This window comes from Sinohyriopsis cumingii, chromosome 5 (genome assembly GCF_028554795.1).
Source record: "Sinohyriopsis cumingii isolate HCF-2022 chromosome 5, ASM2855479v2, whole genome shotgun sequence".
Lineage (NCBI taxonomy): Eukaryota > Metazoa > Mollusca > Bivalvia > Unionida > Unionidae > Sinohyriopsis > Sinohyriopsis cumingii.
The window spans coordinates 11,597,216-11,611,979 of record NC_142965.1 but is presented as its reverse complement, the minus strand read 5'-3'; the positions used below and the strand labels follow the sequence as shown (position 1 = coordinate 11,611,979).

Sequence of the window (14,764 nt, the reverse complement as noted above, 5' to 3'; positions counted from 1 at the left end):
TCTCTTGGGATCAAGAAGTCTTCATCTTCTGAGTCCCTAAGGGTTCAGGGAAGGATATCATCCCTAGATCAAGAAGACAAAGATCCATCCTATAATCTCCTGGGATCAAGGAGTGCTGGGAAAAGAAGGGCATTTCTTCCTCCTTTTATAAGTACACCAATGTTAGTCAAGGTCCAGAACTTCACTGGGCCATGAAGAATGGAAAGGACAACTATCCATACATATGCACTGTGTAAAAGCTAAATATGTGGAATGCATATTTCATGGGACCTATTTACCTACATTATGAGACATTCCTGAAGGAAAAATATGAACTTTTGAAGCTAGTACCTCTGAAAGAAAATATAGCATGCAAATAATGCATTGTCAAAATTATGCTGCCAAAATTATACAACATTTTTATTTAACATAACAATTAACCTTGAGCTGCCTAAGCATGTACTTAATTAACCCTGAGCAGCCTTAGCATGTACTTGATTAACCTTGAGCTGTCTAAGCGCGTACTTAATTAACCTTGAGCAGCCTTAGCATGTACTTGATTAACCTTGAGCTGCCTAAGCATATACTTAATTAACCTTGAGCTGCCTAAGCATGTACTTAATTAACCTTGAGCTTCCTAAGCATGTACTTAATTAACCTTAAGCTGCCTAAGCATGTATTTAATTAACCTTGAGCTGCCTAAGCATGTACTTAATTAACCTTGAGCTGCCTAAGCATGTACTTAATTAACCTTGAGCTGCCCTAGCATGTACTTAATTAACCTTGAGCTGTCTAAGCATGTACTTAATTAACCTTGAGCTGCCTAAACATGTACTTAATTAACCTTGAGCTGCCCTAAGCATGTGCTTAATTAACCTTGAGCTGCCTATCAGAAGCAGTGTAGTAAATTTATTTAATGCAAGAAGTTAACGTAGTACAGTTCTAAAATTGCTTGCAATAAATTGATTAAATCCAAGAATTTAAAACACTAGTATATCACAAATATACTGATAAAACAGCAAAATACAATTATTTAAATGTAAGAATGATTTTACTGCCAAAACAAGTTTTTTTAAATTAATTTAACAAATTCCCAATTGATGAAGAAAGGGAACTTAAATTTGTAACCATGAATAGCTAGTGATACCTACCTCAGCATGTCAAGAACATAAAGAAATACTGCCAATGCAAGTGCTAAATGAATTCCAGAACAACACAGGTGGAAATACGTACCTTACTGATGATTAGAATGGCACAATACTACTGCCCAAAACTAACAAGAGAGCAAATAATATGAACGAACTTTGTAAGGACTAATTAGATAATCATTTTAAAAACATGGAAATTTCAAATAAAATACCTAAAAAAGTATTAAAACATGCAATATTCATATGACTTAATCATATAAGCATCCAGGGCAGAGAGGAAGAGCACACCACATAACCTATGACATGTTAGTCAAACTGGTTCTGGGCTCTTTCTGTCCTAGATTTCTAGAACAATGTATCAAATGGGAGGTTGGAATTATGAGCTTGGATGAGGGGACATATTTCTAGAAGAGGTAAGCAAGGCAATGGTGACAGGTCATGTTTTACTGCTACAAAAAAGGTAAAATTAGGGCAATACAGGTTAAAATGGAAAATTTATGAAATCACATCTTTGATATTTTCTCATTAATGTGCATTGATTGAAAATGCTAACAATCATTTGGCTTAAGCTAGTAAACTTAAAGACTGCATGGTTCATACACACAATAATGCTGAAAAGGATCCTAATTATGTTTACCTATAGACTAGTTTAGAAGAAACTACATAAAATACATCGTTATTAGATTTTATCAGTTCACTCATTTTCATGTTTGGTTAAGTAAAGATGTCACATCCAAGTTTAGAATCCCAGCATTGCACAAGGCTGCTGTATGTGTTTTTGTTGACATCCAAGCTTGAGTAAAATCTATTACTCTAACATCCTTTTCACTAAAATGAGGCATGACTGAAACAAAAATTAAGAAGCAGCAGAGCAGGCCTGGAACCAAATTGGATAACTGCATCCAGAAGGAAACAAATTTCATTAATGTGCAAATCAACTAGTGAGTTTTGTACAGACCTCTAGCTAAATAATGATTCAAAACATTTATCACTATAGGAAGTTTTACACTGAAGTTTGTTAAGGTCTAATAACACATATATATCATGTATGACATGACATTCAACCAAGACATAAACAAATAAAGGACCCAGTAGATCAAACATTACTCTAGGTAAATTTCAGTTCTAGGTAGATTTATCTCCCCTGGAATATAGGTCATCAATGAGGGATCATAGCCAGTTATCTTTCCAATAGGTGGTGCCACAGAAAAACCCGGTCCCACTATTTGGTAATCCTCGGAGTATCTCATTAGCCAGAACAATATACTGTTGATCAATCTAGCGGTGCATAATTGTCAAAACAAACAATAATATGTGTTTCAATGAAAACAAATATTGTTTTATTTCATTTTTCTGTGTAATACATACTATATTAGTACTACAAGACACTAAAATTGCCATTTGTCTTCTTTTTCAATTTAATTAAAATACCTTACTACTTTTGGGTTCCGTGTTTTCAAACCTTTAGTGCCAACCTAAAATATATATAATCTTAATGCTAGTAACTTTATTTTCTTGTGCCCTGATTAGTGTGGCTTTAATAAAACCTCCTGATTAGTGTGGCTTTAATAAAACCTTCTGATTAGTGTGGCTTTAATAAAACTTCCTCATTAGTGTGGCTTTAATAAAACCTCCTGATTAGTGTGGCTTTAATAAAACCTCCTGATTAGTGTGGCTTTGATAAAACCTCCGACTAGTGTGACTTTATGAAAATCTCTTAATAATTACAAATGGCATGCTGCAATTTACAGTTAAGTACATGGAAAATAGAACTTGATAAGTAAATACAAAATGTACAACTTATTGTCTTATGTTTATTCACTCATTACAAGACAATTAATTTATGCAAAACAACCGTGAAATATATTGTCACAAAGAGGTAGATAGCCTTGGTATGAATTTATAATAATCTCCTCAATGAAAAGGGTCCTGACTTGCACAAATAAATTATTAAAAAATGAAAAGATGTGTGTGTGTGCGTGTGTGTTAATCAGAAACAATGCCCTTTTAAAGTATTACATTATATGTTCTATTGTGACAAAAATCCAATGTAATATTCTAAATCTTATTGCAAACTGCATTGCAAAACCAAATTTAACACACCAAGAATACGACTTTATTTAGACCATTATAATTCTCTCCTTTTGTCCCTTCCACGTAATATTTTAGGTAAAGGTTGTCTGAATAAAATTTAAAAAAAACATTTCACTTCTAGCAAATCTGATGTATATCATTGCAACACATATATACACACACAAAGCATACATGTGTACACACACAAAACAAACATACATACACACACACATACAAAACACACATATGTGCACACACATGCCACACACACATGTACATCTCTCTCTCTGCCATGTATAGACATTAAGCATCAAATGATAGGCCCATTATGTATGTATTTATAGATGCATGTATATACATGTATATTTAGGTTTTAACAGCACATCAGTACAGTGCTTACTATATCACACCAGTTAAAATTATGTTCTAAAATTTACAGGTAAAATATTTACATGCTAATTTACAGGTAAATTATTTACATGCTAATTTACAGGTAAAATATTTACATGCTAATTTACAGGTAAAATATTTGCATGCTAATATCCTTAGGAAGATAAATTATTCCAAATAAAAAAGAAACATGTACTCCTGTAGATAGAAGAAAAAATGTAAATACATCAAAAAATTTAAAAGTAAAAGATAAATGTAAAAAAAGTAAATTCTTTAAACTTTGGGTCAAATTTTAATATAGACATTCATTTTTTGCTGGTGGTATATCCTCAACAATTTTCTTAATCAAGCTAACATAAAACAACTTCATAGTGTGGAAGTAAATACACTCAGCAAGTATGGGAGGATGACCCGAAAATGGCAGACATTGATTTTACTGAAAGTAATTCTGAAAGTCTACAATGTGATAGCAAAACATTATACTGGTCAAAATCATTCTTTAACATAAAGCTATTTACATTTTTGAAAATATTTTCACAACTTCTGGCATTCATTCATGAATTTTTTTCCTTTCTGGCAATAAATATAATAATTGTACAAATATAACAAATATAACAAATTTTAATGAAATGGGAAACTGTTAATATGAAGAGAGAAAAAAATCTCCCCCTTCTGTAAACAAAAAAATTTCATGGTCAATTAACATTTGATTTTTGCTAAAATGATAAAAGTTTTAAAATAAAAAAAGAATTAACTGGATTGAGAAATTATAGCCTATCTTTGTGTAATTATACATTAAAAATAAATTTTCTTTGTTTAGTTTTATGAAAACAATTCTTGTATAAAACACAAATCTGATATACTATAAGTATGACACCACTATTTTCATTGTCTTTACCTGGTTTAAATCCATGGTGATTTCCATGGAGCTTTTACCAGCCCATGTCACATGACCTGACATCTTAATGTCCTGGTTTGCATCAATTCCTTCCATGTTCAGGTCTAGAAAAAAATGGCAAAAAGAACAATGTTTTCCCATACCTTTTTCATCTCACCTAGGACTGCAGAAGAAACAAGGTCATTATTAATATTTTAAGTACAGATATTGTTTGAAACAAAATCATTTTTGGATTCTGATCATTGCTAATACAAGAGGGATGGATGTAAACCCAAAATCTGTGCAAGTTTAAGAGTTCAATTTTTTTATCCAGGTTGCTGAAAAACTTTTGGATTATTGTTATTCCAAAACAGTTATAGCAAAGCCTGCTATAGTGGCCACCTGAATATAAGGACCAACAAGTTCCTTAGATCTTATTAATACACATGTCAGTAAATATTTTACCTAAATAAAAGGACCATCTGTTCATAACTTATTCCTTTGAGATGGTCCCTGGAGTGGTCAATAGACACAAGTCTGACTGTATTTCTTATAAATTACAATTTTAAAGAGACTGTCCACAAATCTTTTTACATTGCATAGATTATCATGACTTGACTAATTCTTGGTTTGGAATCATGCATAGCAAGACAAGTTAGACCCCATTAGTGAACACATATAGGTTAAACATTAGCAACCTTATGGTATAAGTCTGTAATGAACTTCTATGGGTGAGTTCTGTCTGTGTACAACTAGGCATTGCAAACATGGTCAAAACATATTTATGTAATACTACAATCCAGACTGTGAAAAATGGGTCACAGTTGCAAATGGAAATTTTGCAAGTTAAAAGGTATCAAAAATGTAACCATTTTAGGAAATATTGAAAATAATTTAGAATGTAGGCCACAGTGACCCTTTCCTGGCATGTAGACACCTTAATCTCATGATGTAAAAGTTCTAAATAGTTTCACTGTTGTAAGAGTTACAGTCCTGATGAAGAGGATGGACAGACAAATAACAATGGTCTACAGTCAAAATGCTTCCCAAATAAATGTAGTCAAACTTTACTAATTCTGGGTCACTGAGAACGAAAATGATGCCTAAAATTGTAGATTGGCTCTAGTTTTAAAGATAAGATACTGGGTAAGTATATACGATCCTTGACCCTGGAATGGCGGAGGATAAGTGAGTTAAAAGGGAAGGGATATCAATTTAAACCAGAAATGACTAAAATACATCTTTGGCTGGATCTATGAATAAATCTATGACTGGGTTTGGACAGTACTTGCTTTTTAGGCAAAACAATGAATGATGCAATATGAAGCTGGTATTGCATCATACATGATATGAATTGCATCATGTTATTCCTAGAAGTCATGGATGATGCAATGATAACTAAGCTTACATCACTCTGCTGAACAAATTGCCCTATATCAGCTTTAGAAATCACAAAGTGTTGTGCTGTCTTATTTGTCAGTGTTTGATTTTGCAAAGGGATACATTTCTGTTTAGCCAAAGTGAGCTGAGATGCCTCGTACTTGTGTGAACAATGCAGATAACTTCTGCTACGTTTGTGGTGAATGACTTTTGCATCACAAAAGCACAGTATAACCACTATGGTTAAAAAGCCTATTCCCTTTATTTTGTTTACAAAATTGGAGATCACGACAAGAGATGGGCATAAGCTGCAACACTTATGCAACAAATCTTTGCCAGTGGTTGAACAGGAAAAGGAAATCTATGCCTTTTGCAGTGGAATGATTTGGAGGGAACCAACATATCATGTCAGCAATTGTTACTTCTGCATGGTTCCTCCAGCTGAGAAAGGTGTGACAAAGTAGAAAAAGTGGACTGTGCATTATCCAAACATTCCATCAGCTATACGCCCAGTACCCCATGAAGAAGGACTGCTGGTTCCTGATGCACCAGAATCATTCTCACTTGAGTCAGATGAGGAAGGGATGAAACTTCTAGTCCTGAACCGTCAATGTTACATGACCCATATTCTCTCCCCTCCTCCTCCTCTGAACCATACCTCATGAAACAAGGTCAACTGAATGACCTTATTAAGAATTTGGAACTATCCAAGAGTAAGGCAGAACTGTAGGGCTCCAGACTACAGCAGTGGAATCTCATGGAAGGTGATATTAGGGTTTCCATGTTCTGTGACTGTCTAAAGGATCTTGTCCCATTCTTCTTCATGGAAGGTGATCTTGTAGCCTGCAACAACATCGATGATGTGATGGCAGCCCTCAACATTGTTCATGATCCATGTGAGTGGAGACTGTTCATTGATTCAGTGACGAGTCTTAAATCTATTTTGATGCATAATGGCAATGTTTTGCCATCAATTAGAGTTGGTCATTCAGTACAGATGAAGGAAACCTATGAAAACATGAAACAACTTTTGAGGTGCATAATCTATCACCAACATGAGTGGCAGCTTTGGGGTGATGTGAAAGTTCTTGCTCTTTGCTTGGTCTGCAGACTGGATACACAAAGTACTGCTGTTTTCTCTGTGAATGGGATAGTCGTGCTAGAGATTCCCACTACATCAAGAGAGACTGGCCACTTTGACAGTCATTGGAGCCTGGGAGGAAAAGTGTTCAGCATCCACCACTTGAATCAGGGAAGGTTTTGTTACCGCCCTTGCACATCAAGATGGGTCTGATGAAGAATTTTGTCAAGGCCATGGACAAAACACAAGCAGCTTTCAAGTACCTCAGCGGAAAAGTTTCAAGGTTAAGTGAAGCTAAGATAAAAGAAGGTGTCTTTGTTGGTCCTCAGACTCATGAACATCTTCGAGATGGTGCATTTGACCATGCACTGTGTGGAAAAGACGCATGGAAAGCCTTCCAGTTAGTGGCAACAAATTATTTCAGAAACAACAAGGCAGACAACTACAGGGTGTTAGTGGTAAACCTTCTCAAGGCATACAAAATCCTTGGTTTCAACATGTCACTAAAGATGCATTTTTTGCACTCTCATCTCGATTTTATTCCACCAAAACTGCGGAGCAGTGAGCGATGAGCACTGTGAGTGATTTCACCAGGACATTGCAACAATGGAGAAACACTATCAGGGTAAATGGAGCCCATCAGTGCTTGCAGACTATTGCTGGACAGTGAGAAGAGATGCTCCATTTAATGAATACAAGAGACAAGCAAAGAAGCGCCAAGTAGATACCAAATTAAGACTAAACTATGTACTTGTATATATATATATATATATATATATATATATATATATATATATATATATATATATATATATATATATATATATATATATTGTTGCCTTTTGTTTCATAATACATTTTATTTATATAACCCTGTTGCTGTTTTTAAAGTGTTGCATAAACAGGACAGGTGAAATATTATCATGTAAAGCCACCATAAACACGTGAAAATACCTATGTTTACAATTTATGATTAAAACTTACTATCTACACAATATACACAGAAGCAAAATCTAAAAACTTAAATATGTTGGAAACAGTAGTCAATCGGTTGTTTTAATTGTCATATTTGAATTCAGCACACCAAAATCTATAATAAATAACACATTTTATCTCTGAAGCAGATGACTTCTAAAAATTTGTAGACCTGTGAAAACGGAAGCATAATGATTTACAGTACTGTGAGTGGTACGTTATGTCTCCATCCAATGTTTAACAGTGCTATATATAGCTACTAGTAAGGTGTTATTTTGACTCAGAAGATAACGACCTATGTGTCTTGACAACAAAGACCTTTATATACTCCAAAATCTATATGTTTCTTTATTAACAGAAATACAAGTCACCCAAAAATGTTGTTCACGGAAATTACTTTAGAACAAACGTTAATGGAGAAAACCCATTTACCTTTGAGTCACAATAACCTTGGCCTTCAACCTTTTGACCTCACAGTCTACAGGCCGCTTCCATACATTAAGTGCAAGCCATCCACAAATTCTGGTGGAAGTACATTATCAAGAACTGAAGTTTTGAAACAAGTTTTCCTCTTTCAGACACTGATTTTGACCTTTGATACCCCAAATCAATAGGCTTTTGCCTCAACCCATGTACAAACAATAAACAAAGGTTAGTCCTCTTGTGTTTTTTCTTCTTTTTGTCACAGTGAACCTTCACATTTGACCTTCAAATACAAAGTTAATAAGTTCCTTTCTTAGCCCAAGTGCAAACCATCCACAAAGTTTGGTCCAGGTGTGTGATGCAGAACTAATGATATTGTACCTAAACAATGTTCTCCTCTTTAAGTCTCATGACCTTAGCCTTTAATTGCTGACATCAATCAGCTCTTTCCTTATTAAAAAACCGACTAATTGCAATATTTGGCAATGGTAGATGATGGAGAACTCAAGATATTGTGCAGAAAAGAGATAGGGAACAGAATGATGCATATCATAATGAGACATGCTCCGTTTTATGGTGGTCATATAAAAACACAAATTTAATCATAAATATCACATGGTTTTCAAAGAGGTGTATATTGTTTAATTTGTATGAGCAATTCTGATTTTCAAAGAGGTGTGTATAATATTGTGTTTAATTTCTATGGGCAATTCTGATTTTTCAAAGAGATGTGTATAACATTGTGTTTAACTTGTTTGGGCAATTCTAATTTTCAAAGATGTGTGTATAATACTGTTTAATTTGTAAGGGCAATTCTGATTTTCAAAGACGTGTGTATACTATTGTGTTTAATTTATAAGGGCAATTCTGATTTTCAAAGAGGTGTGTATAATACTATTTAATTTGTATGGGCAATTATGATGTTCAAAGAGGTGTGCATAATATTGTGCTTAATTTGTATTGGCAATTCTGATTTTCAAAGACGTGTATAATACTGTGTTTAATTTCTGTGGGGAATTCTGCTTTTCAAAGAAGTGTGTATAATATTGTTTTATTTGTATGGGCAATTCTGATTTTCAAAAAGGTGTGCCTAATATTGTGCTTAATTCGGATTGGCAATCCTGATTTTCAAAGACGTGTATAATATTGTGTTTAATTTGAAAGGACAATTCTGATTTTCAAAGAGTTGTGTATTGTATTCAGTTTGTAAGGGCAATTTAGCTTTTCGAAAAGGTGTGTATAATATTGTGTTTAACTTATATGGGCAATTCTGATTTTCAAAGACGTGTATAACATTGTGTTTAATTTGAAAGGGCAGTTCTGATTTTTCAAAGGGGTGTGTATTGTGTTTAGTTTGTAAGGGCAATTTAGCTTTTCGAAAAGGTGTGTATAATATTGTGTTTAAATTTGAATGGGCAATTCTACTTTTCAAAGAGGTATGTATACTATTGCATTTAATCTGCAACGACAATTCAGATTTCTGAAATAAGCAGATATTACAAACTGCAAGTTTTAAACAAGATGTATTTGATTAATTTTTACAGCTTTAAGCATATGGCAATATCCATGATGCTATTTTCTATTAAACATATTTTGCCTACACGGTGGGACAAGATCTTTCAATCACCTGCTTGGCTTCTGGCGACAGGCATCAACAGCTGTGACAGATACAAGTTCAAAATAGCATTTCATTTAAACAAATTGCATTATAAAGTCGTCTATTTTTAATCCTTGGTATTTGGATAATTTTATTTAATATGAAAAATGACTCTGTGATATTATTAATGGAAAATTTTACATCCAATACCTAGCATATTATAATTATGAATTTGTAAAATACTTTTCATTGCCAGCAATATTTCTCTGACCAAACTAAAGACAAAAAGCCAAGCTATAAAAACATTTAACTGTATTGTATCAACATTTTTAAAAAACTATGCATGAGCACAAGAAAACAGTTTTAAAATATGCAAAATAAAAAGTACTTAGATTTAAGAGAGGTTACCAGAGCAACTCACCTATACTGTCTACCAAAGCAGTGACAATGCTCATAGGTGTCCTCAATTTTCCTCCTCTGCTGGGGTCAAGGTTATGTGTGTAACCAATAGCAACTGTACAGAGAAACCAGATAAAAATGAAGGAATAAAAATAAATGCACATTTATTAGTAATTTGCAGTGGTTTGTGATCTTTGTATAAAAAAATTGTAAAGGACAAACACATAATATTCACAAAAGTATTTAAAATTGTAATGATGTTTTCTGGTGTCAAACTGACATGACACCATCATATCCTTGTCACTGACCAAGTAATGAAAATATATAAAAATGTTTTTTTAGAATGACAGCAAAAACAGTGGTGCAAAAGCAAAATGATAAAGTAAAACAAAAGTATACAGCACTGGAGAATCATAAAAGATTTATGACCTGCCATAAATTATATAATTGCCATATTATTATACTGAGGTTTCTGTAATTGTCAAATACACATTACAATATTATAATACTGAGGTTTCTGTAATTGTCAAATACACATTACAATAGTATTATACTGAGGTTTCTGTAATTGTCAAAGACACATTACAATATTATGATACTGAGGTTTCTGTAATTGTCTAATACACATTACAATATTATAATACTGAGGTTTCTGTAATTGTCAAATACACATTACAATAGCATTATATTGAGATTTCTGTAATTGTCAAACACACATTACAATATTATTATATTGAGGTTACTGTAATTGTCAAACACACATTACAATATTATGATATTGAGGTTTCTGTAATTGTCTAATACACATTACAATATTATTATATTGAGGTTTCTGTAATTGTCAAATAAACATTTCAATATTATTATACTGAGGTTTCCATAATTGTCAAACACACATTACAATATTATTATACTGAGTTTTCTGTAATTGTCAAATAAACATTTCAATATTATTATAGTGAGGTTTCCGTAATTGTCAAATACACATTACAATATTATTATACTGAGGTTTCTGTAGTTATCAAATACACCATTAAAATATTATTATACTGAGGTTTCTGGCATCAAATTTCTTCTGTTTATCTGATGGTTTTAAATGTATTTTGAGCCAAATAATTAACTGTCTAGCAAAACAATATGTACAACAACCAATAACTTATTTTGTATCTTTTAACTGTTTGAACCCTAAAGTAGGAAGAAAACACACTATTTTTTAAAAAATATTATGCATTTTAACATTTCAAGAGCAATCGTACTTAAATCTTATTTCCTACAGAGGAAGGACCAGTAATAACTGCAAAACATACTCAGGCTTAACCTTGTAACTATACAAAACACTGAAGGTTATCCTTGTGACTACTCACAGTACTCAAAGCTAATTTTATGTGACTACACGCAATATTCAGCTGCTTGCAAGCTTTCTCACATACCCATGCTGGTTTAGCCAAGACTTAAATTTATGCAGCCAAAGATAAAATGTGTGAGTGATCTGTAGAGGCAAGTGTCTTTGACCACTCGGTCACCCAGGCTTCCTGAAAACATCCAAGACCCAGACCTGCTGTGCCATTTTATACCAGACAATCAATGTCAATGCGAACAGCCAAGACCTGAATATGCTGTGGCATTATGTGCCAGACAATAAGGATTTAAATCAATACCCAAGGCCCTGATGTACATTTGCATTGTTGACGGAAAATATGGGTCTATATGAACTACACAGACCCACATCTGCTGTTGCATTATGTGCCAGATAAATAAAGGTTTATGCAGACAATATTGACCAAGATGATCTGCTGTGGGATTATGTGCCAGACAACAAGGGTCTAAACAATCAACCTGGACCCAGAGTTGCTGTCACATTATGTGCCAGACAAGGGTCTGAACAATCAACCTGGACCCAGATTTGCTGTCACATTATGTACCTTATAAAAACAGCCAAGACTCAGACCAGCACTAACATTATGCACCAGCCAATAACAGTGCAACAGCCTAGTCCCAGATCTGCACTTGCACTATATGCCAACAATGGGTCTATGCAAATAGTCTAGAGACTGATCTACTGTGGCATTATGTGCCGAACAATAAGGGTCAATGCAAATAGCCTGGATCCACACAGTGTAGATTCTGCCATTGCAACACATTCTGCTGTTTATATTTATGTGTGGGTTAGAGGCAAAAAATACAAGACCTGCAAATATGTCCAAATCCTCCAGAATTCTTCCAAATCGGATCCCATTATAAAAGTTTATGTATTTTTCCCGAACCATGGGATCTGACCCCAAAGGAATCCTAGCCTCTCTATAACTGTCCTGCATGTTTCTTTTTTGCAGCTGTATGTTTTCAAAGTTGTCAGTGGATGTAACAGCCATCATACTTCCAGGGGCCGAGGACCTGAATTAAAGAGTTAAGACATTAAAATATCAGAATTTTTAATGACAGCATGAAGCAAAACCAGGGTAAAAAGCTAAAATGGGTAGCAAAACGTTCCAAGGGAACTACCTGAACATCACACGAAGCTGTCAACATCATGAAGATTAAAAAAACAACATATATTAGCTAGACTGTCAGTACCTTTTTATGTGGTTTATATAAAGTTGGAATATAAATAGAACTCTAAGTAAAAATTTGTATAACTGATTTTAGTATGAATATGGGTGACAATCACTTCTATTCATCTGTTGTGTCATTCGAGTCAACAGTTACCCTATATATTCACTTATAAGTTGAGTCCAATTGAAAAATGGAAATACCTAGATCTGCAATCAAATAATGTGCTGGCAGATCTGGGTCTAAGTCATTTGCAGTTGCACTCGACATATAAGTGAGTATATTGTTATAACTCTATGTCTTTAGCTAAGTAACAGAAAAGCGCAAAAACTAAAAAAATTGTAAAGTTCAACAAAAAATGTATTTCCCAAGAATACAAAGTGAAAATTTAAAAAGAAATAAAATTTAAAACTCCCAAACAGACCTAAATGTTCTATCACAACTTCAAATGTATCAAGTTGCAATTAAATTCCAGTGGTATTCCAAATAAGTTCCAAAAATTTTATGTGTTGATGTGCCTGTAGTCTTAAAGGTACTAATGTGCCAGTGGCATGGAGTGTGGCCATGTGCTAAGAGTCTTTTGATATATCACAAAATTATAAATTAAAAATGTCCTTGTTTTGAATTCACTATAATTCCAAATAAATGTTGTAGTCCAAGAATATTATTAAGCACTTTGTAATTCCAGGGAATAATAATTTGAATAAATTAATCCAACCAAATGAAAAATAGAACACAAGAAGCATTCTGCTTCAAGTGTTAAGGCAAGAATATTGAATGTTTAGATAAACAAGATTATGTACCTCTCCACTTGACCTAGGTCGCAATTACTATTTTCTTGAAATATTCTTTCACTTAATGGAATTTGCCATTCTTGAAGATGTTATGGTCAGAATCAAGTCTGTATCTTTTAACTCAAATTCATATAGACATGTTTACATTAATATTGATCTGAATATTTAACACAATCATAGGGAAACATTTAACCATTCATTCTATTGCTTACAAAATAAATGTCCCTATTCAGGTACACAACGAACTTGATTTTAAAGAAGGTCAAATACAAATACAGATGTATATAGCATATAATCTTTAAGAAAAGCCAGCAAAAATACAAATTAAATATACATAACAATATATGGCATTTTGTTTTCTTTATGACACAATATGACATTGAGAGTATTATATACATCTGTGTGTGAGACTCAAAAGCCAATTTATGCCTTTTAAGCTACAAGATATTCTGACCAATGAAATGCCTTATTTAAGACTCTTCAACCTCTTGGAAGGATATAAATCTTTATATTGACCTCTAAAAAAGGCAATAATCCATAGGTTTTAGCATGAAATAAAATGAAGAAGAATAGTTACAGTCATAGTTTTACATTTAAATTCATACACATTTAGTAATACAATGTGCTCAGTTATAACTGCTGAAAACATGGAGCCTGTAACATTACCTGAGGAAAAAAGGCAGTATATGAAACATTACAAAAAGTTTGTGTCATTGATTAATACAATAGTACACTCAGTACAACTTGGTTGAGAAAGCAAGATTTATAAATCCCCATTTAAGTGTGTATCAGGCCGTGGTAACAAGGATTATCACTAGGTTTAAAATAAAAGCCAATCAATTTCCTGAAATAGGATCGACTCATTGTCAATCAAAGTTACAAGAACACTATACCACTACAAAATTATCATATTTTTGAGTTTAAAAAATACCCCAAACTGAAAAATATAGACCTGAATCTGCAGCTGCATAAAGCACAACAGAGTTTATTAATTATTTCATGAAAACATCACAGAGTTGATTAAATTGTCACGGCCATACGTATTAGCAGATCTGAGTCTACCCTGTAGACAAGTGGTGTGGGCGTTATATATTATGTCCA

The 14,764-nt window shown here is 33.3% G+C and overlaps 1 protein-coding gene across 5 annotated transcripts in view; it reads right to left on the bottom strand.

Annotated features, from left to right (window-relative positions):
• The window catches only part of LOC149798635 (acyl-coenzyme A thioesterase 9, mitochondrial-like), a 132,283-nt gene that overhangs the window by 71,528 nt on the left and 45,991 nt on the right, over positions 1–14,764 (bottom strand). For all 5 annotated transcript variants that reach the window (XM_089957469.1, XM_089957467.1, XM_089957472.1 and 2 more), the window contains 3 exons: positions 12,511–12,713; positions 10,345–10,437; positions 4,489–4,592 (listed from right to left, as the gene is read on the bottom strand). In XM_089957469.1, the coding sequence (XP_089813595.1) occupies positions 4,489–4,592; positions 10,345–10,437; positions 12,511–12,713 (400 nt within the window). The remainder of the gene's footprint in view (positions 1–4,488; positions 4,593–10,344; positions 10,438–12,510; positions 12,714–14,764) is intronic.